The sequence below is a fragment of the Elephantulus edwardii genome, unplaced genomic scaffold (genome assembly GCF_000299155.1).
Source record: "Elephantulus edwardii isolate Elephantulus edwardi_28Jun2011 unplaced genomic scaffold, EleEdw1.0 scaffold00067, whole genome shotgun sequence".
NCBI classification, from domain to species: Eukaryota; Metazoa; Chordata; class Mammalia; order Macroscelidea; family Macroscelididae; genus Elephantulus; species Elephantulus edwardii.
This window is the reverse complement of record NW_006399817.1, coordinates 15883611-15906046: the sequence shown is the minus strand read 5'-3', so window position 1 is coordinate 15906046 and position 22436 is coordinate 15883611. Positions and strand designations below refer to the sequence as shown.

At 35.8% G+C, this 22436-nt stretch overlaps 1 protein-coding gene across 3 annotated transcripts in view; it reads right to left on the bottom strand.

Moving 5' to 3' along the window:
- Positions 1 to 22436, bottom strand: part of AEBP2 (AE binding protein 2) — a 106380-nt gene that overhangs the window by 34054 nt on the left and 49890 nt on the right. For all 3 annotated transcript variants that reach the window (XM_006888446.1, XM_006888447.1, XM_006888448.1), the window contains exons 3-5: positions 19801 to 19908; positions 11920 to 12106; positions 3896 to 4020 (exon numbers count right to left, since the gene is read on the bottom strand). In XM_006888446.1, the coding sequence (XP_006888508.1) occupies positions 3896 to 4020; positions 11920 to 12106; positions 19801 to 19908 (420 nt within the window). The remainder of the gene's footprint in view (positions 1 to 3895; positions 4021 to 11919; positions 12107 to 19800; positions 19909 to 22436) is intronic.

Below are 22436 nucleotides of genomic sequence, written 5' to 3'. Positions count from 1 at the left end.
AGGATTGTCAGAAGGGATCAGTACTTGAAAAAAGACAACATGCTAGAAAAAGTGGAAGGTCACAGAAAGTAAAACCCTCAACGTGATGGACTAACATACAACATAGTAACTATAACTCTGGGATCATGAGGATTATGCAGGAAAGTGCAAGGTTCAGATATGCTGTTCCTAGTCACTATAAGTCATGGTCAACTCAACACGTCTCAAGACCACAGGCCTCTGGTTTCATGAATCCAAATTCAAATTATTGAGTTTTCTCTGTGTGGTAGTGACTTCAAAGAGGAGTATGAACTATGCAAACTCAAAACCACGCACTTTAAACGGGTAAAATTTATTGTGTGTGTATATATAGCTATAAATTATTTATCTCAATAAAATTGCTTTTAAAAAACACCTAAATCAGATCATTCCTACTCAAAGATCTTCAAATGACTTCCAATCATACCAAATAAAAACTAAATGTTAATCTACCAAAGTTTTCATCCAATAACTTATTTCCTAAAAAAATTCATTCTGTTTCCCATATTTCAAAAATACATCATGTCTACTCCTGCCTCAGAACATAACAGCTAATCTTTTCTTTGCCTAAGATGCTCATTCCCTTAAGAAATGAATGGCACATCTTAATTTATCTTATTTGTTATGCTTCTTCAATTGAAGTACATTGCTGTTACTGTTATGTGTTGCTGAGCTGGAACCAACTCATGGCTGACTCTCCACTGGGTTTTCAGAAGCTGTAAATCACACAGGACGAGACTGCCCATCTTTACGCCCCAAGGTTGCTGATTTGAATTGCCTTGCTAAGGGTTAGCAACACAGTCATTTCTTACATACTAGGTCACAAAAGCACCCTAAGTAAACTATAGGAATGATCTTTTATTTTAAATTGTTTTGTTTAAAATACTTCAAACAACTATTTTGCTCACAGCTGCATTATTAGCATTTGTTATAAAGGTGCTCAACATTTAAACAGATGAATAAATTGTTACTGTCATACTCTGGATCTTGTGATCACACCCTACTGACCTTAATTTAAAAGAAAAAAAAGGCAAACCTGTCACATTATAACATTTATACAACTTCAAAGCAGAGCTTCTACCATCATTGCTGAGCCAGATTCAACATTGCCTAAACCTATTAAATTTTTTAAAGACATCTTAACCCTTTCTTTGTTTTTAAATCCTTTTCTAATTCTTTATTAATTTACTCATCCTTAGATAACATTTCCTATGTTCTTTTAGATGCACTTATCTTTCCTAGAACCAAAAATCACTCTTAAAGTCTTTAACCTGAGAGAAGTTACCTTTGCTCCATCTTCTATTTGTATGATACACATCTCACATTCTTCGTATTCTCCTCATACTCTTATCTGCTCTGTTGTTGTTGTTTTTGTTGTTGTTGTTGTTTTTGTTGTTGTTGTTATGTGTCGTCGAGTCACTTGTGACTCATAGCAACCCTATGTACAACAGGGCTAAACCCCGCTCTATCCTGTGCCAATCTCATTGCCTCTTGACACACCCATCCTGATTACCCCAGTCACCGAATCAATCCACCTCATAGAGGGTCTTCCCCTCCTGGGCTGTCCCTTCTCCAAGGACCTGTCTCTCCTTGCAACATGTCCAAAGTATGTCAGACGAAGCCCCAGAATCTTTGCCTCCAAAGAGTAGCCTGGTTTAATTTTAACTTATATATAAAAAAGATAAAAGACACCAACCTGGACTTTACTGAAACTTAACTATTGTTCTACTAACTTCTTTTTACTATCATACTTTCAGATCAGATACTGAAAAGAGTTCTTAACATGTTGCTGCACACTTTTAAAACTGATGACCAGGCTTAGAAACACATTTGCCGTCATTTGCAGCAACGTGCTAACCTGAAATTCATAAACAGGCTGAGGCTAGTGATCATAAAGTTGAGAAAATTATCTGATTACTACTAGTCTATTAAGTTAAACTAGAAAAAGACTCCATTTTTGCTCCAAGACTCACATTTGCTCATGTGACAAAAATTCAATGCATACAGTGATGGCTGTGTGATGACTAAAATGTAATTTTTTTTTAATCACCTAATTCAATTTTATGATGTATTTAATGACTAACATTACTGTCAAGACTAACTCCACTTACATATATTCTATAAGGAAAATTGAACAATGATTCTTTTCTTAGCTCATTCAAGGGGTCTTATAAATGCTATTTTCTAAAGTGATGCTCAATGCAGAAAGCAGTATTTAATTAGTGCAAACAATTTTGGATGAGTCTGTACCAGAGAGTTGTAATATCCAGGAACTACAGTCATGACTCACACCAAGGAGTTCTGGTGGCACTGTCTTTACAAAGTTGTGTTATAACCAAAGAGCCAAATTTCTAGCAGTTCAAATCCCCCAGCAGTTCTGTTGGAAAAAGATGGGCAATCGATCCTAGTAAAATTTAGAGCCTTGGAAACCTGATAAAGGGTCACTATGACTTAGAATCAACTTAGAGGCAGGGAGTTTGAGTTTTGGAGTATGATATTTTCTATTCACATTCTATAACGGTTATTTTTTAAAAACCACATAAACACACAAAAAAAGTTTTATCTTGAAAATGAAACCCTACCCACATCAGATTATCATCACAACAGGTGGGTAGTCATTTTTAACATACTGACAGGTAAGTAATAAATAGCAACAGGGAGAACATCCAGGAAAGCTAAACAAATGGGAGAGAAATATACAAAGAAGAGTGATAAACCTCTATTTCTTATAGGTGATGGGCAGGGAAAATTAGAATGTCAAACCAAAAATTATACTGACATCAGTATTGATTTTTCTGTTTAAATTCTAATACATTTCGAACGAAATAAAAAAATAAACTTAATCCAAATTTAATGTGTTTTATATCCTAATACTCAAAATTAAATAACTCTTTCCAGAAACCCGAATAAGCAAGTCTGATACACATTTTATCTTTAACTTATTTATGCCAAATTACATTAACTGAAAACTTACTAGATAAATTAATGACAAAGACAAGAAACAATTCCCTTAGTTAACAATTCCAAGTTAATCAATACAAAAAATCATATATTGTTCTTTCAAATTCAGTGTTTTTCTTCTTTTATACTTAACAGTACTGTCATCCAGTAGACTGTATTTAGTTAAGACTACAAACGTGATCACAGAGCAGCTAAAAATCCCTGTTCAAAGAGTCCAAATGTGACAGGCAACTTATCTTTCTGACTGCAACACAAAATTTGCACATGTATGCTGCAAAGTGGAGAATACAAATGTACAATATGCACACAATGGTGTTAAATGAAAACTTTTTAGCACTAAAAGGAATCGAATGTTCTAATCTTATAAATTAGATAATCAGAGGTCAGAAAAGACATCTAGATTATTTAAGGTCAGAGCCTCATCTTCAAAGGTCCAGTGGCCCATACAAATTCCACTATATAATACTCTGCTCAAACACCTAAAACATTCAAAGTAAATGGCAATACATTCAAATTAATCATGACTGTGTATAATTGTGGGAAAGAATTGTTTTTTAAGTAATACAAGTGATATCTTTAAGTTTTGATAAAGTAAAATGTTTTACTTTATTTTTATTAAAATGCATTTCCTTAAGGTGTGCAACTCAGAAATAGGACTGTGCAAGGTAAAACATACTAATTTGTTTCCAAACATGTAATTTGGAGCATAGTCTGTAGGAGTTGCATTAACACAGAGGTCACACTTCCATTACAGAAGACAGGCCATCTCCCCTTGAGAAAGTATGACCCTTGAAACCCAACAGTGGATCAGCTGAAGAGTCAGTTCTGACTCCAAGCACAATAAGTGTTAATTTGACACGTATAAATGAGTTTTCATTTGATACAATTTTTAAACACGAAACAGAAAAATACTTACAGTACTATGAAAAACAACACTGTGTCCCTTCCCTAAACTTTCTATATGAGCTGAGAGGTTAAAGCATATGGCTCGATGTCTTATCGCATCCAGTGTTTGTGCATCGAAGAAATCATGTGGTCGTGCTAAAAGTCAACACAAAAGAGGTAGAAAATATTTAGAAAAATGGAACAATCTTCCAAATAGCTAAATAGGTTTCCACAAAAATAAGTAACTTATTAAATAAGAATGAAATAATCAGCTACTAAATATCCACCTAGTGTTTAAATTTAAGATACGCTTCACTTTTAAAAACTAAGTCTAAATTAAAAAAGAAAAATATACAAAAGCAGAACTGCAACTAATAAATCAATGTCGGTTAATTTGGCCCACTGAACTATGAGGTTGTTACCTAAGACCTCATGATTCCACATTCAGCTATATTTTTATACAATTATATCTTTTGTTTCAGCATCTCTCCTAGGTACCAGTCCACCATTTTCAACAATATGAACGTCTTGTTCTACATACCATACTGGGAACAAAGTCAGCGTGATCCTGCATGAGAATTCTATATTAATGGGTAATAACATTTTTATAAGTTGTACAAAGTAATACTATTTTAGTTATTCAATAAATTATTTTATCAAAACCTCTTCTAACAATAAGTAAATTATGAATACTTTTCTGAACACCAGTGAACTCATCAAAATTATTCTTACTTCTCAATTCTACCAGTTACCACCTAGACGGTTTGGGGTAAATTACTGGTTTAGCCTATTTAGCCCTTACCTTTATTTATAGATTTGATTATAACAATTATAGATTGTGCTGATTATATTTTTTTAAAATTCATTTTAAAAATGCCTTAAAAGTCATACAGTAGTTTTTAGTAATGAGAGTAAGCAGCTTTAAAGATAATTTGTTTCAAAACTAGAGCAGGCATTTTGATCAGAATCAAACAAAGTTATATACCAAAGTTTTTTTTGGTAAATATAATTTGCCTATTTCATTCTACTATATCATAAATAGGTCACTCTAATGACCTACTATTAAGAAGCATGCAGTTTGAATCCATCTGCTGCTCTGTAGGAGAAGAATGGGCAATTTCTAATTGTGCGATTGATTTACTGCCTCTGAAAACCTGCTGGAAAGTCAAATATGGGTTAGCTCAAACTCAACAGCACACAATATCAATATGATAAATAATATTTTTAATGTAAAATACTAAAACTGTATACTATAGTTCAAAAATTATATGAGACTACATTGTGCTGTGGTTATTCTTAATAAGAAATTTGTTTTTAAAAAATTACTTCTAAACAATGGAGCAATTTCTGCTGATTGTCTGTAAATGAAAACATTATTATTGTTATGTGTCACCCAGTCGACCCTGACTCATAGTGAACCTGTGCACGTTAACTCTGAACTTTGCTCTATCCTGAGCCAATCTTACTGCCTCTGACACATGTACCCTCATTACCCTAGTTACTGTGTCAACCCATCTCAGAAGTACGGGCGCATTAAAAAGAAAATACTATTAATAAAATAAATAGCTTCATATCTGGCATAAATATATTGTTAATGAGATGTAACCTAATTTGCTACACTATTTCTGGGTTCTCAGATGATCTGCACAAATCCACAGAACTTTTGTGGAGAGCTGTTATCACCTTCAACAGAATACATCTAAAGACATTTTGTTTCTCACCGGATTCTTTCCAAAAGGAAGCAAGCAAAACATCATCTAGTAACAAGTTATTAGAGTCCAAAAGACTACAAACACATGAACACTGAAAATAAAGAAATACTGAACACTTTTGTGGGAGAAGTGATGATTTTACTTTACGATGACAAATTCCCTTTCTACTACATCTATGGCTACGAGGGATTAAAAATGTACTTTCTCAAAGCCATATAAACGCATACTTTCCTCAAGATGGATATGCACCAACAAATACACCCCTCTGAATCATCCAACTGACTAACACACATTCAAGATTCATGTGCAGAAATCTTTATTTAATGTAAAATCACAATAATGAACAGGATGCTGCAATTTCAAAGTCCATAAATTCTGACCTGTTATAGTCTCAAATAGCCCAAACAAAACCAGTCATTTCCAAAGTGGGCATATGTCACCGAGTCATTACAGTAAAGTAAGAAAATAATGCCATTTGCATTAGTATTTCCATCTCATTCGTATTCAATATTCCTTCTTGGCAATTCTTTTATACCATACTTACCTTTTTAAAATATTTAACTATATACAACGGGAATGTGTTGTTTGCTGCTCTGTTCAATTTTGCTAGTTTTACTAGAATGAGATGACAGCTCTTAGTTGTTTTGAGTTACATCTCTCTTAGAACTAAGCATTTTGAACATTTCTTTATGTGTTTGTCATCTGAATGTCTTCTTTGGTTAAGTATCTGCTCAGATCCTGTGCCAATTTTGCAAACTGGGTTGTTTACCTTTATGGTGCTTGAGCAGTCTATAAATTCTAGAAATAAGTTCCTTATCAGACATGCCATTACCAAATATTTTTTCCCAATCTATGTGACTTCCCTTTTTGCCCTGTTGGAGAAGTTTTTTAATGTGCATAGGAATTTAACTTTTAGAAAGTCCCATTCATCTATTTTATCCTCTCCTGGTTATAGGTTTTTCAGGATACTTGGAAAACTATTCATGTTGTGGATTAGTCCTTCTAGTGCAGAGAAACTGGAACGCTTATTCACTGTTGGTAGGAGCGTAAAATGGTGCAACCACTATAGAAGACAGTATGGTGCTGTCTCAAAAAAGTTGCAAATTGAAATACCATTTGATCTAGCAATTCCATTACTGAGAATATACCCTAAGCAGATATATGCACACCCATGTTTATTGCTGCTTTGTTGCTGGAAACAATCCAAGTAACCATCAACAAATGGATAGAGAAGCTGGGGTATAGTAACACAAAGGAATATTATGCAGAACTGAAAAACAAAGAACTCACGAAATATTACACAAAATGGATGACCATGGAGGCCATTATGCTGTGTGAAATATCTCTGTCACAAAGATAAATACTGCATAATGCCACTGTTATAAAATAGGACTGACATTAGGGTTGGGGGAAACTAAGAAAGAGGGGATAAATAATGTACACAACACTGAAACAGACAGGGGAGAGAACTGTATAAAAGGAATATATTAGTAGATATTACTGGTATGACACGTGTCCAGAATAAGAGCTGCATAAGAAAGTGGTCTGGGGGGATAGGGAGACTGTATAACAATGAAAGAACTTTTTTCCAAAGAGAAAAAGGAACTAGGGGGAAGGGGAGATAGGAAGGAAAATATGCAACAGTGAATGAATGGAAATCCAAGTTCTTTATAAAATTACAGTAAAATATCAATTAAAAAAAAAAACAAACAAAAAAACCCACCACCATAGGAATGTGTGCCACAAAAATAGATACACTGTTCTCCTGTGGTTTACATATCATATATGATTTCCCTTGCTTTCAGGTATCAAAAGCAATGTACAATATCCTTATTTTGAGGCGATGCATACTTAAGAAGGCTGTAGTAAATTATCAAAGGGATTATAAATTACATTTGTATGGTTTATGTGTGTTTTCACTGTATAATAAATTTTAAAAGCTGATTAAAAAATTAATACTGGAGCATAGTAATATTAGTATTAGTAGAAATAATATATTCTACTTACAACTTTAAGTTAATCATATAGCTTGTTTTTCTAGCTAATATTTGGGATGAAAATCATTTGTGTAAAGCAGCCTGATCAGGATGAATGGTGAACAGATTGGGATTGTTCACAGCTTTAGTTTGCTTGGCTCCACAGTCAACATTCTCGGCACCAGTAGCCAGGAAATAAAAGACATATTGCCATGGGAAAGTCTGCTGTTAGGGACCTTTCCAAAGTACTGAAGAGCAATGGTGTCTCTCTGGAGACTAAGGTGAATCTGATATAGGCCATGGTCTCTGCGATGACTTGTTATGTATCAGAGAGTTGGACAGTGACTAAGGAGGATAGAAGGAGAATTGATGCCTTTGAGCTGTGGTGCTGTAGAAGAGTACTGAGGGTACCATGGACTGCTAGGAAAACAGATTCATCCTGGAAAGGGTTAAACCAGGCGGCTCCTTGGAGGCAAGGATTCTGAAGCTCCGTCTAACATACTTTGGACATTTTGTAAGGAGGGACTGGTCCTTGGAGAGGGACATCAAGCTTGGTAGGGTAGAGGGACAGCACAGAACGGGAAGGCCCTCTATGAGGTGGACTGATTCAGTGACTGGGGTAATCAGGATGGGTGTGTCAGAGACAGTGCGACTGGCACAAGACAGAGCAGAGTTTAGGTCTGTTGTACATAGGGTCGCTATGAGTCGCAAGAAACTCGATGGCACATAATAACAACAACAACAACAACAACAACAAAACAACCTACAATAAGGTCAGCAATACTGCTCCATTTTCCAGATAAAGATTACATATTTAACTAACTCAGCTTCTTTTTACCAGTAAACATTAACATTTGTCTAAGTATTTCCAACTGAGTAATATGATAATCAGTAAATTTAAATAATTACTGTTTCCAAATCGTGACTAAAATAATGAGGTTAAGGTGAAACAGGTGGGAAAGTTATTCATGTTTCAGTACATAATAAGTATTTAGTAATTTTTAAAATGCAACTGCAAATTAACAATAAAATGTCAAGGGCTTCTGTTTGTAAGTACATGTTAATAAGAAAAGAGAATCCATATAACCTAGTTTTTACTTAATAGTCAATTCTGAGGACAACACAAAATCTAAGACATATTTACAACTTTTTAAAAATGAAATTTCCACTTATGTTCATTTCATTTATCCAATACAATTCTGTAGTAAAAGCAAGTCAACATTTTAAATGTCAATGTTGCTTTACTAGCCTCTGAATTATTAACTTGATTAATATATGTTGTTTCTTCTACAATCTCCTCAAACACCAAGAGAAAGTATAAAAGGCAATTGATTTTTCTTTAGCTTATCCTTGCAAATAGATATTCTGCCAAAGACTTCATTAATTCATTGAGTCTTTTAAGTCTTACTTATTCACCCAAAATGTATTTAGTCAGCTGACTAAGCAACACTAAGTTTCAAAATCAATTCCTGTCCTCAACATATATACAAGTCTTATTTTATCAATATCATTTTATCTCAATTTGATACTTAAAACACATTTAACACTGTTAAATGTCACTGAGACATCTGCAACTCATAAAGACCCTACTACTACAATTCTGAAGCCTGCTCTGTCCTAAGCCTGTGACTCCCAAGGACCTACCCCAGTACCTCAGCCACTATGTCTATCATGTCATCTGGGTCTTCCTCTCCTGCGCTGCTCCTCCACCTTTTCAAGTATGATATTCTTTTCCAAGAACTTAGTCCCTCCTGGCTACGTGGCTAAAGTATGTTAGAAGCAGCTACAAACTCCTTGCCTCTAAGAAGAAGCTTGGTTTCAACCTCTCCAAGTCAGAATTGTTTTCCTCTTGGCAGTCCATGATAGTAGGTTCAAGACTCTTCTCCAACACAACTCAAAGGCATCGATGATTACTCTTTCATCCTTAATCACTGTCCAGCTCTCTGATGCATAGGAAATAACTGCAAAGACCACGACCTGATCAAGTTCACCTCAGTTTCTAGACCGACATCGCTGTTCCTCAGTACTCTGGAGAGGTCCCTGACAGCAGATTTTCCCAGTGCAATTGGTCTTTTGATTTCCTGACTGTTGGTGCAAGAGTGCTGATTGTAGAGCAAAAAAAGCGGAAATTATTAACATCCTCAATCTCTTTTCTATCATGATGCCTCCAACTGGCCTGTGAGCATCTTTTGTCTTTTTTATTTTAGATTTTTCTCTATTTTATTCTGATTCCTCTACAACGTTTGAATACATTGTTTTTCACAAAAGATCCTTCTCATTTCATTCACCCCACCCACCCACCGAATTATGTAACCCTATGATTAATACCCTACTCCCACACCCACTCATCCTACAATAATGGTTTTATACAATATTTGTCTTTGTAAGACTCAACATAATGCTCTCCAGTCCCTCCCAAGTTAGGTACTAACTTACAAAATGACTGGTAGATCTCTGTCAATGCATTGTTCCAGTCACTTTTGGATGATGTTCAGCAGGATCTCACTTGTGTGATAACACTGACACTGTTCGGTAATTTTCACATTCTGTCAGGTTACATTTTTGGAATGGGAATAAACATTGATCTCTGCCATTCAGTTGGCCAGGTAACTGTCCTCCAGATTTCTTGATACAACCTGGATGTCCAGGGTAGGATCTGTTTGTTAAAATATGTCAACTGGAATACCATCAATTCCTGGGGCCTTGTGTTTTGCCTATTCCTTCAGAGCAGTCTGAACTTCCTCCTTAATGACCACTGCCTCTCGGTAGGCAGTTTCATGAAAATCTTCCGTGTCAGACAACTATTTTTGTTACAGTGACTCTATATTTTCTTCCATCTTCTTTTAATGCCTCTTAGATCATTCAATTCAATATTCTGCCTGTGGTTATTGTTTACCATAGAGTCAAAACCAACCCACAGCTGATCATCCGGCACACTGTCAGAGGCAGTTACTCACACAGGAGCGGAGTGCCCATTCTTCTCCCACAGAGCAGCTGGTGGCCATGAATTGCATGCTTTTGTGATTGCAGCATAGCTTCTTCAGCTAGGCCACCAGAGTCTGCCCATGACATCTTTAAGTATTGAAACTCAAGGCTTCAATCTGTAGAAACTCTGAGCAAGTCTGGCCCTTTAATTTTCTGATATTCCAGCTCTTTGTAAATTTCCTTATAGCTCTGTCTTTCTGAGCTGCCCTTTGAAATCCCTGTTCAACTCCTTAACTTCCTGTAGGTATATGGGTATTATCCTGTCACAATATTGTATTTCAAGATAGCTCTAGAAATGGTCTTTTTACCTATGAAAGTGACCCAGTATTTTCTCACCTTTTCATCTCCAGCATAATAAATCATATGATCATCTGATTTAAAATGTCTCATGTCAATCCATCTCATTTCACCAACACCTTGACATATTGTCAATATTTATGCATTCCATTTAACGATGCCCAGTTTTCCTACATTCATGCTTCTCACATTCCACATTCCAATAATTAGTGTCTGCTTAAAACTGTTCCTCTTCCTTTGTGTTTCCAAATTCAACGGCTCAGCCTAACATGCCATTATCTGCTAATCTGCTCTAAGTGTGCTCTATTGTACATAGGGTTTTCAAAGGCTATTATTTCAGAAGTGGATGGCCAATCCTTCTTCCTAGTCTGTCTTAATTTAGATGTTCAGCTTTAGAACAGTGTATGACAGACAACCATTTTACTGAAAGGAGTAGATAAAAAATTTTCCCCTTACAGAAATAGTCAATGGATTCACTGTCGCTCCCTCTGCTGGCATGTTTATCTTATCCTATACCTTTCCCTGCTCCATGCACCACCACCCTCCTCCCAGCTAATCTCTGATATGATGGCTCAAGCCTCAAATTACTTTTGTGATGCCTTGCTCCTCTTGCAGCTACTGGTTTCTCACACTGTTGCCTGTCTTGACTTTAGGAAGCTCTAAATGCAAATATAGATATGGTTATGTGCTTTCTCATACACACAGACACACACACACACTCTTTCTCTCTCTCTCATACGTCGGAATAGATAAATGATAGAAGCTATAGTTATGCTACTTCACACAACACTGTTTTGAATACTTCATGTGAAATTACTAGTTCAGATTTTCTAAAACTTTTCTGAGAACTGAATAGCATATTTTAAATTTTACCTATATTAAATCTGTATTCTAAGACCATATTTAATTATACTCTTCTTATCCGCTACAGATAAGATTTATGTCTCTATATTCACACATTGACATATATGGACTCTACTCATTTATAACCACTAAAAGAAACAGTAAAGGAGAATTTAGAAAATGATAAAACTGCATTTGCATGCAAGCCATCTAATAAAGACCATCTTAAATGCAATACTTACGTAATGAACGTCTTCTTTTATTCTTTAATTTCCTCCTTTTGTTCATTCCAGCTTTAGAAGGAGATTCTTCTTTGGCCTTTGGCTGGCTAGAAACTTTTGAAGAGTTCTGCTGACTAAAGTGTGTAGGAACATGGCGAGCTAGTCCTCCCTGAGAAGCAAAGCTGGCATTGCAGCCACCAACAACACACTAAATGAAAATAAAAGGAAAAAATGCTGTTAGGGATAAAGTGTGGGAAGAGTAGAATAACACATTAAATATTTTCAGAAGTAAACTAATGATGCAATAAAACTAATTTTGGATCCAAAGGAACCTAAAGCGAATGGAAAAAAGGTACATCTTAAACTTGTATCTAAAATGAGAGATAAATCTGACCTATTACTGTCATTTTCCACTAGCTCAACTCTGCCTCCCAAAAGATAATCGGCAATGCAATGTTTGGTAGCTGTACTTGAGTTGGAAGCTGTTGTTGTACCAGTGAGTCAGAATCAACCCATAGCTGACCCTCCAGCAGATTATCAGAGGCAGTAAACAGCACAGGAGGAGACTGTCCATCTTTCTTCCATGGAGGAGAGTAAGTCAAGGACCAACATCCTACGATGCATTCTAATGGAAAAACCCACTTCCCCCCTACAATCAGAAATTGTAAAGAAGTACACAGATTACATATAAAATTATATAAAAACTACAGATGGTGCCAAGGTTGAGAAGTTGAGAAACCCTAATGTAGGATAATATCCTAGACTGTTAAGATGCTTTCCATATCTTTACCTTACGGTATCAGCAATGAAGCAAAAATGTAAGGGATGAGAACAAATTAAATAATTTGTCATTTCAGAACTAGTTACATCCTTTATGTCATGGCATGACATAGGCTGACTGATCTTGAATCATGAGTGTTCAGTGTATCAAATTTATTCTTAAAAATTTACGACTGCAAAAGTTGGTATAAATCTTCAAATTCTTAAACATTTACTTTGATGGAGTACATATGAATATTAGTTCTATTAACAGCTCCTGTACTCCTTCCTATGAAGCACTTTATAAATTCCAGTAAATATTGGCTCCTTAGTACCCTACACTTCTGAGATTGAGAAACCAAAGTTCTGTCTAAATAGAAAACGGGCACCAGGGGCACAGGGGCCAGGAGTGTCTCTCTGAAAGGGGCAGAGTAAGAATGGCAAAGCACCTCACTGCCCCAGAATAAAAAGCAGATAAAGATTAGTAACCCAGCCTCATGGTAGAGCCACACCAACAGCAAGAGGTTAATTTATTCGTTGCTGACTTAGAGACTCACAGTTTTAGTACTAAGAATGAGGTTTATAAGGGAAGTAAAGGGGGTGGGGGTCAAAGAAAATCTCACAATAAAAGTTCAGGCTTTAGCCCAACAGTCCCATGCCACAATTCCTCAGTAAGTTCAGGCTCTGGTTTTAGTTCAGTGTCAAATTCAAATTACCCAGCAAGGTTTTCCCAGAGCAATTGTGAAAAAGCCAAACTTTAAACTGTGGCTAGCAAAAATGCAAGAAGCTTCAGGTAAAAATTTCTCCACAGCAGGGCCACAATCTCTCCACCACCAGGGTCTTGCCACCACAAGCCCTCTAGCCTCAAGTCCTGATGCCCAGTGTAACAAGCACTCGTTTGCTTATACAAGTCCCACAGCTGATGCTAATTTCCAAGACCATGTGTCTGCAGTTAAGGTAGCTAGAGACCAGAGGCAGCTAACTTTGATGATATACGTAAGAATCAGACTGACTATACCTGCAGAAAAATAACTGAGGAAGAAGCTCGATAGCAGCTGTGAAAACAAGGCCAGGGACTGACTATGGAACAGAACATCAACAACTCATATTCAAGTTCAAACTGAAGCTCAAGAAAATCAAATCAAATTCACAAGAACAAAAGTCTGACCTAGAGTTTACCCCACTAGAATTTAAAAGGCCACCTCAGAAATAGGTTTGAAGTCTTGAACACTATTAAGCAAAGAGATAAGCTGTAGGAGGGTATCAAGAATATCATCCATGAAGAAAGCAAAAAGTCATTACAAAGAGGAAGAAAAGACCACAATCAATGTCAGAAGAGACTCTGAATATTGCTCTACAGCACTGAGACACCAAAGCAAAGCGAAGAAATGAAGGAATTAGGGAGCCATACAAAGATTTCAAAGGGCACCTCCGGAAAACTAAGCAAAGTATTAGAATGAAACATACAAAGAACTAGAATCAGAAAATCAAAAGGGACAAACTCATTCACCATATTTTTTAAAATAAAACTTTAATTTTAATTTTAATGAAAATTTACAGAAAAGTTAGTGTTTCATTCATTCATTATTGTACATTTTACTTCACTCCCTCCTTCCCCGCCGCCAGTTCCCTTTTTTTAATATGTATATATATATTCTTTCATTGTTGCACAATTACATTATCCCACCCCCAATCCCCTTTGCAATAAACTCTTATTCTGGACTGCTGTCATATGTATAATGTCTAATCACAGATTCCTTTTAAACAGTCTTTCCTTCATCTGTTCCAATTAAACCGAAAGAACTGAACAACAAGTTTAAGCCTCGAGCCGCAATACTTACGGATGTTAAGGGCAGAATATTTAAAAACCCAGGAAGCTTTAAAAGATAGGAGTACAGAGTCACTGTGCCAAAAAGTACTGGCTGACACAAAAGAATTTCATGAAATAATGTATCATCAAGAGGCAATGGTGATGAAGGAGGAATTTCAAGCTATTCTAAAGAAATGGGCAAAAAACAAAGCCCCAGGAATTGATGCCAAATTAATTGATATATTTAAACAAAAAGATGCTGCCTTGAATGTGCTCAATTCCTTGTGCCAAGAAATTTGGAGAACTAACTGGCCAACTGACTGAAAAGAGATCCATATTCTCATTAAAAGGTGATCTGAAAGAATGTGTAAATTACAGAATATCACTAAAATCACATGTAAGCAAGATCCTGCTGAAGATTATCCAAAAAATGACTGGAATAGTAATCAATAGAGATCAGTTTGTTAAGTAAATTGTCAAATCATAGTAAAAACAAAAGAAAACCGCTTAAAAATAATGAACTTTTCCCCTGCAGGAAATAGCTATATTTTTTTCTATTTTCCTCCCTACCCTCCTCCCAGTTCGCTTTTCTCTTTAAAATATTCATTCACTGTTACACGATTTCCTCCCTCCCTCTCACCCCAATCCACTTTGCTATGCACCTTTTATTCTGCGCTGTTGTCATGCAAATAATGCCTAATCATATATTCCTTCTAAACAGTTCTTTCCCTCATCTGTTTCAATGCAGTGTTCATTATTTATTCCCTCTTTTTAAGTTTCCTCCCAACCTCCATGGCAGTCCTATTTTGTAACAGTGGCATTATGCAGTATTTGTCCTTTTGGTGACTGAGATATGTCACTCAGCATAATGTCCTTCAGGGTCACTCGTTTTGTATAATTTTTTTTTTAAGTTCCTTGTTTTTCAGTGCTACATGTATTTTGTTGGGTGAATATAACACAGCTTCTCTATTCATTTATTGATTGGCACTTGGGTTATGTCCACCTCTTTTCTATTATGAACAATGCAGCAATAAACACGGGTGTGCATATATTCGGGTGGCAGTTCTAGTTTCTTTAGGCTATATTCCCAGTTGTGGAACTGTAGGGTCAAATGGTATTTCTATTTCCAACTTTCTGAAAAAGCATCACAATGCCTTCCATTTTACACTCCCACCATTTTACACTCCCACCAACAGTAAATAAGGGTTTTAATTTCCCTACAACCATACCAGCATTTGCTGTTTGCTGCTCTGTTCAACTTTGCTATTGTTACTGTGTTGAGATGGTATCTCATAGTTGTTTTTATTTTTTTAAAGTCATTAATCTTCTGTAAAATACAAAAATATTTCACTTATTGGCAAAAAAAAAAAGTCATTAATCTTCAGCTTTCGGAGACTAGCTACTGAAGTAAACGTTATTTTAATGTATTTTAATTGTATAATTTCATTATACAATTGTACTTGTTATAAAACAAAGTGTATGAGTGACTCTGGAAAACCAATTAAAAAATCACCTCAAGACAACTAAGTATTAATATTAATCTGAAAGTAAACAGACATAATGGAGCAGGCAAACAAGTTAAGAAGAAAGTTATTAAGTTTATTTTTAAGTGTACCTGTATAATTTCTAATATACAATACTTTAGTCAAACTACTGTCAAACTAAGGCATGTGGTTTGAATCCTCCCCTATGACTGACTGCCTCTGAAAACCTGCCAACTATGGGTCATTTCTGACTTGATGGCACACACAACTGTCTCACTGCTAATAAAGCTATACTGCTGGAATATATGACCAATTTTTCTTTCCTCAAAACAAAAATATACTAAAATATGCACACTGCAAAGTATATTAAAATACATACACAAAAACAGAAAAATACATTAAAATACACATGCAACAAAGTAAAAGAAAAATATGTTAAAATATCGAAAAATGTATTTTAACAAGAATCACATTATTTATGCATCAAGGAGTCTTGGCAGTAAAAAATGTTCACTGTTTATCTGCTAAGTGAAAAGTCAACAGTTCAAACCCAGAAGAGTCCCAATGGAGTAAAATTTGCCCCTGTAAAAACTCACTGCCCTCAAGTCAGTCTTGACTGATAGTGACCCTCTGTCATGTTAGTGTTTTTTAAAGTGAATTTTCTAGCTATTGTCTTAGATCTGACTATATGGACAGGTAAGAATACATAAGTAAAATTACTCTGAGGCCCCACCCACTTTGTCCCCAGCTGACTCGCAGCTGATCAGGTTCTTCAACATCATTAACAGCTGCAAAGCCAACAGAAGAGAAAGCACCAACCAAGCTGTAATGAGACTTTGGTGAACCTCACCACCGGGAAAACAGCAGAGAAAATAGTACATACCCTTTAGGGCCAGTGGTTTCTGCACCAGAAGTATCTTGCTGTTGGCTGACATGCTGCCTAGAGTAACTTAGGGACTGCATCTTGCTGTTGACAGAGTAGCTGTCTGTACTAATTGAAGGATTATGTTTTGCTGTTAACTTGGATTGGGGCTGTAATTTGCTGAACCTGGACTTGCATTTTGTGGTATCATTTGCCTTCCACTCCACCCCCACCTCCAACCTGTTTCCCTAATAAGCCCCATAACTATGAGTAAAGGCTGCATTGTCATTTGCAACTAATTGTGGAACCAGTAACTAGTAGAAGGAGGTACAGCACAGTGAGGGGCCATGTGTGACCTGGGAAGAATAGTTTTATACTGCAGATGTTGTTGAGGATGCAATGGGAAGAATCTACCCAACTTTCTTACTTGCAGTCACTGGTAGACCCAAAATGCCATAGAAGTACAGCCTTAGGTTAGTGGCACAAATTGCTACATGTTATGTAATCAAAGCCACCTCTGCTTCTACTGTAAAGATTAGACCAAATCAGACCAGTTACCAAAGAGTCAGTTCCAGCTCACAGCAATTCTACAGGACAGAACAGAACTACACCACAGGATTTTCTAGGCTCTATTCCTTGTAGAAGAGCACTAAGGTTTTTTTCCTAAGGAGCAACCTGTGTGTTTGAACCTTGACAATTTGGTCAGCAGCCAAGCATTTAACCACTGTGTCACCAGGCTTCCAAATAAGTTATTAAACTTCTTTTTAAAAAAAAATTATTTTATTTCATTTTTTTTGTGTGTACTGTCAAATCAGATCTGACTGATACAGGAGGAGATTGTTCCTCCTTCTCCAGCAGGGCCATCTGGTGGATTCGAACCGTGTACCTCTGAGATTGCAGTGCAGCTTCTTGCCACTAAGGCCAACAGAGCTCACCTAAACTAATTAGAAACCAAAATTCAACTAAATTTAACTGGGATGTTAGAAATTCTATCTTTATTGCAGATTTCATAGACGATATATTTCATAAAGTGACTTAGAACTAACCTCTGTAACAGAACCTTAAAACAGTATCAAATTACTTTATGCTATATGATCTCTTTATTTACTATTACAGTCAGTGTAATTTGCTTATAAAAGGCAATTACACGATTTTTAGAAGACAAATTTCTCAGACAGTGAGAAAACAGAGTACAATAATTAACATCTACTGATATAAAAAGGCATGGCCTTTAAAACCTAACAACAGTCTGCTCTAACTGGTAAACAATGTCTGGATGATCATTATACTCTCTTGAGAATTATCTATAGGATATCAAATTGATGACAGCACTTAGAAAGGAACTGTAGGGAGTAATGAGCTTATGCTAATGAATGAAGCACACCTTGCAATCAGCATCACTGAATTATAGATGAAAAATAATGGAATTAGCTTGTTTTGATAACTATCACAATAAAAAAAGATTTAAATAAGTAACAGGCTTCAGGACTCTCACCTCAAAATTGTGTGTTCCCCTTCAAATTGAAGGTAAAAAAGGATAAAATAAGTTCTACCTCCTTTTTTCTTTTCTTAATATGAAGGCAAAAATGATTTCATCATCTCTACCTCCTTTTTATTTTTTAATACATCTAGCTTTATTTGAAAAATTTGGTTAATCAAAAAGTTTGTGGATCAAACTTATGGCTGCCCCAAGAAATAAAGATGAAATAGTCTGTTTCCATTAAGATTTACAACTAGATGCAATACTATTCAATCCTGTAGGGATGCAATGAGTCAGCATCAATACAAGAGCAACAGGGTTTTATTAGGTATTCTTGGGTTTTTTAAAGTTTAAATTTATTGAGTAGTCCTATATTCATCACAATAAGTTAAAAGGTAGAAAGCAGCTCTCAATTGCAGCAGGTCAGAGCCTACGCAGTTGACCCTCCCTCCACGAGGTTTTCAGAGACTGTAAATCACACAGAAGGAGACTGTTCTCCCAAGGAAAAGCAGGTAGATTCAAACAGCCAATGTTTGGGATGCCAGCACAACTGTTTATCTAACAGAATTCCCTAGTGAGTAGCCAAGTATTTGCCATAAGACGATAAAAGGTGGAAAGAAAAGTGAAGATTTTTTTTTTTCTAGTCTGTATTTCCAGAAAATTTTGTTAAAAAGAGAAATTGCTTCATTTCTGTTTACATCACAGTGTTTTCTGTTATATACAACACTTATCAGATTGACTGGATCGCGAGTTAAAAATTGTAGTTACTCCTACCTAGTTTTTAGGTACCTGTTACCTGGGTGCTGCAAATGCTCTCTGCTCAGACAGAAACAAAAGGTTGACTCTGGCAATTCGGAGGGTGGAGGGGGGGACGAAACAAAACTGGTGATGTAATTCTATTACTGACTGCCACAGTGAATTCCCCGGCATGGTAATCTCATTACACACACCACAGAGAGTAGAATTGTTCCATAAAGTTATACTGGCTGCAATTTTTAAGGAAGCAGATACCAAGCCATTCTCTTGCTCATCGTAATTTTGAAATTCCATGCATTTATAGAATTACCTATAGAAATAGTAAAGGAATTCTGGTGGTGTTGTCTGCAGTGTGCTGCACTGCTAATCATTAATGTCTTACACTTCCAATAGTTCAAATTCATCAGAAGATTCAGTTTGAAAAAGACAGGCAGTCTTGGAAACCTGATGAAGGATGCTAAATGTCAGAACCAACTAGACAACAGTAATTTTTTTTTCTTTCCAGACAGGAATTGGGGGGCTGGAGGAAGTAATGTTTCATGAATTTGCATGTTATCCTGATGCAGGGGACATGCTAATCTTCTCTGTATTGTTCCAATTTTAGTATATGTGCTGTCAAAGCAAGAAGAGACAGGAATTTTTAAACAACTGTATCATTTTCAAAATTTTAAGAGAATAAAAGTATGCCCATTTAAAAAAAAATTACTTTCAGGAATTATGAAACAAAGAAAAAACACATACACTTACTTACCTTGAAAGGTTTGTCTCCACTATGTGTTAGCATATGCCTCTGTAACCAACTCTGGCTAGTTGATGGAGTGTTATACACTTTACAACCCTTCCATAAGCAAACAAATACCTGTCAAAAAGAAAAAAACAGCATTAATTTTCATCATTTAGGTCAAAATATTGGGATTCTTTGTAAACTCTTCAATTAACAATGAGTCAGCTAATGAAAGGAGCAATTCACTATGTAAGAATCAAATAAAGCAGATGCAAATTTTCATCTTTAAAACTACACATAACTGATAAGCATTTTTTCATTTTTATCTATTATAAAAAGATATAAGTCTTGCTAAAACTTACTGATAGCTTTTCTCTGAAGTCTACTTTTTGACATTAAAAATCTGTACTTTAAAATATAATTTGAAAGTTAATAAAAATACATAGTACTACAAAAATTAACATAAAGAATTCATAACTATAAAAATTAATCTATTTTTATTCTCCCTAGGTATAAACTGCCTTCAAAAACTAAGTATTTACAAATTGGTAGTTTTAAGAACACATTCATGTTCAAAAGTTAATTCTGCAGAATCTCTGAACAAATTTCTCTGTAACATTATGGAAGCAATTAAAATTTCTCTAAAATAACTTGATAAACAATTATCTTTAAATATTCTAATTCAAAAAGTTCAACTAAGCATTTTGATTCAGAATTGTCAAAAAATAACTTTTGACAGTCATGCAATTCATTCCAGTTAAGGAAATGGTATGCCAATCAGTGTACAACCAGAAGACAAAATCGACAAATGGGACCTTCTAAATATTAATTAAGTACCTATTTACTTCAAAAACTTTTCCAATAGAGTGAAAAGAAAACCTACTGAATAGGGAAAATATTTGACAATACCATTTTAGACAAGAGTCTCATAACAAGTTTACAAAATACAACAGGGCCTCTTCCACAAGAAAGACTGATGACCCAATTACAAAATGGGTAAAAGATGTAGAAAGACTTTTCACAAAGGGAAGATGGTAGGATGGCCAAAAGACCCATAAAGAATGGTCAAAATCACTGGCAATAAGAGGGATGCAAATAAAAACCACAGTAAGATACCATCTCGCTCCAGTAGTATGGCAGAGTTTAAGAGGACAGCACCCAGCAAATGTTGGGAGAGGATGTGGAGCTCCTACACTGTTGGTGAGATTATAAAATGATACAACCACTGTGGAAGACAATTTGTCAATTCCTCAAAAAGCTGAACATAAAATCCTCTATGATCAGCTACTGCATTGCTGGGAATATATCCCAAAGAAAAGAGAACTGAGACATGAATGGAGATTTTTGTACATCTATGTTCATTAGTAGCACTATTCACAACAGAAAGAAAATGGAACTAGCCCATATGTCCATGAACAAATGGATTGAGAAATTATGGTACAGTCACACAATGGAATATTAACGAGCAACAATTTTGTGAAACACTGTATTACACGGGAGCATAAAGAGAGAATATTGAATAACCTCAATCTCACAAGGACAAATACTGCATAAGGCCATTATTGTTTAAAAAAAAAGACTAACTAGTAAGATGTGGGTAAAGTCCAAAAGGGGAAGGGAAGAGGGCAGTTGGTGGGGAGTGGAGGAACAGTGTTTAGTGAATGGAAGGATGTTTTGGACGTGGAGAAATTAGGAAAAAATCCAGTGAGGAGCCTGAAAGGATAGGGTAAATAGTAAGCATAGATCACTGGTGATTAATTTTATAAAACCCAAGAATGTATGAAACACAATGTATATGAATGACACACAATGAATACAAACTTTGTGTGCATACCAATATGAAGTAAAAATAACGTGGGGGGGGGAAGGGGGCAGTGCCATTTAGAAGGAAATACACAAAATCCTAACAATGTATAATGAGGAACTAGAACTATAGCCCATTATTTACTTTTCAAAAAAAAATAAATTTACTGGACAAAAGAATGTATTAATTTTAAGTATCAGGAAAATAATAACACTATAGACAGGTATATCCATTTAAGAGTCAATAAACATTAATTAGTGATTACTGATATTTTAATCTTTAAATGAGTAAAACTAAACAAATAATCACATTTCATTTTTCTATCAGTTCTCTATTCTCACATGCACACAAAAACATATTCTTATGCTGTTCTATGAATTCCAATTTACCATTACCTTTAGTATGTATTGTTGTTGTTGTTGTTGTTATGTACCATCAAGTTACTTACGACTCATAGGGACCCTATGTACAGCAGCCCTAAACCCTGCTCTGTCCTGTGCCAACTGCACTGCCTCCGACACAACCATCCCAATTGCCCCAGTCACTGAATCAATCCACCTCATAGAGGGTCTTCCCCTCCTGCGCTGTCCCTCCACCCTCCCAAGCATGATGTGAGGGACAAGGACCAATCCCTCCTTACAACACGTCCAAAGTATATATTTAGTATATGTTGTTGTTATGTGCCATCGAGTCGTTTCCGACTCATAGCGACCCTATGCACAACAGCTCTAAACCCTGCTCTGTCCTGCGCCAACCGCACTGCCTCTGACACACCCATCCAGATTACCCCAGTCACCGAATCAATCCATCTCATAGAGGGTCTTCCCCTCCTGCGCTGTCCCTCCACCCTCCCAAGCAT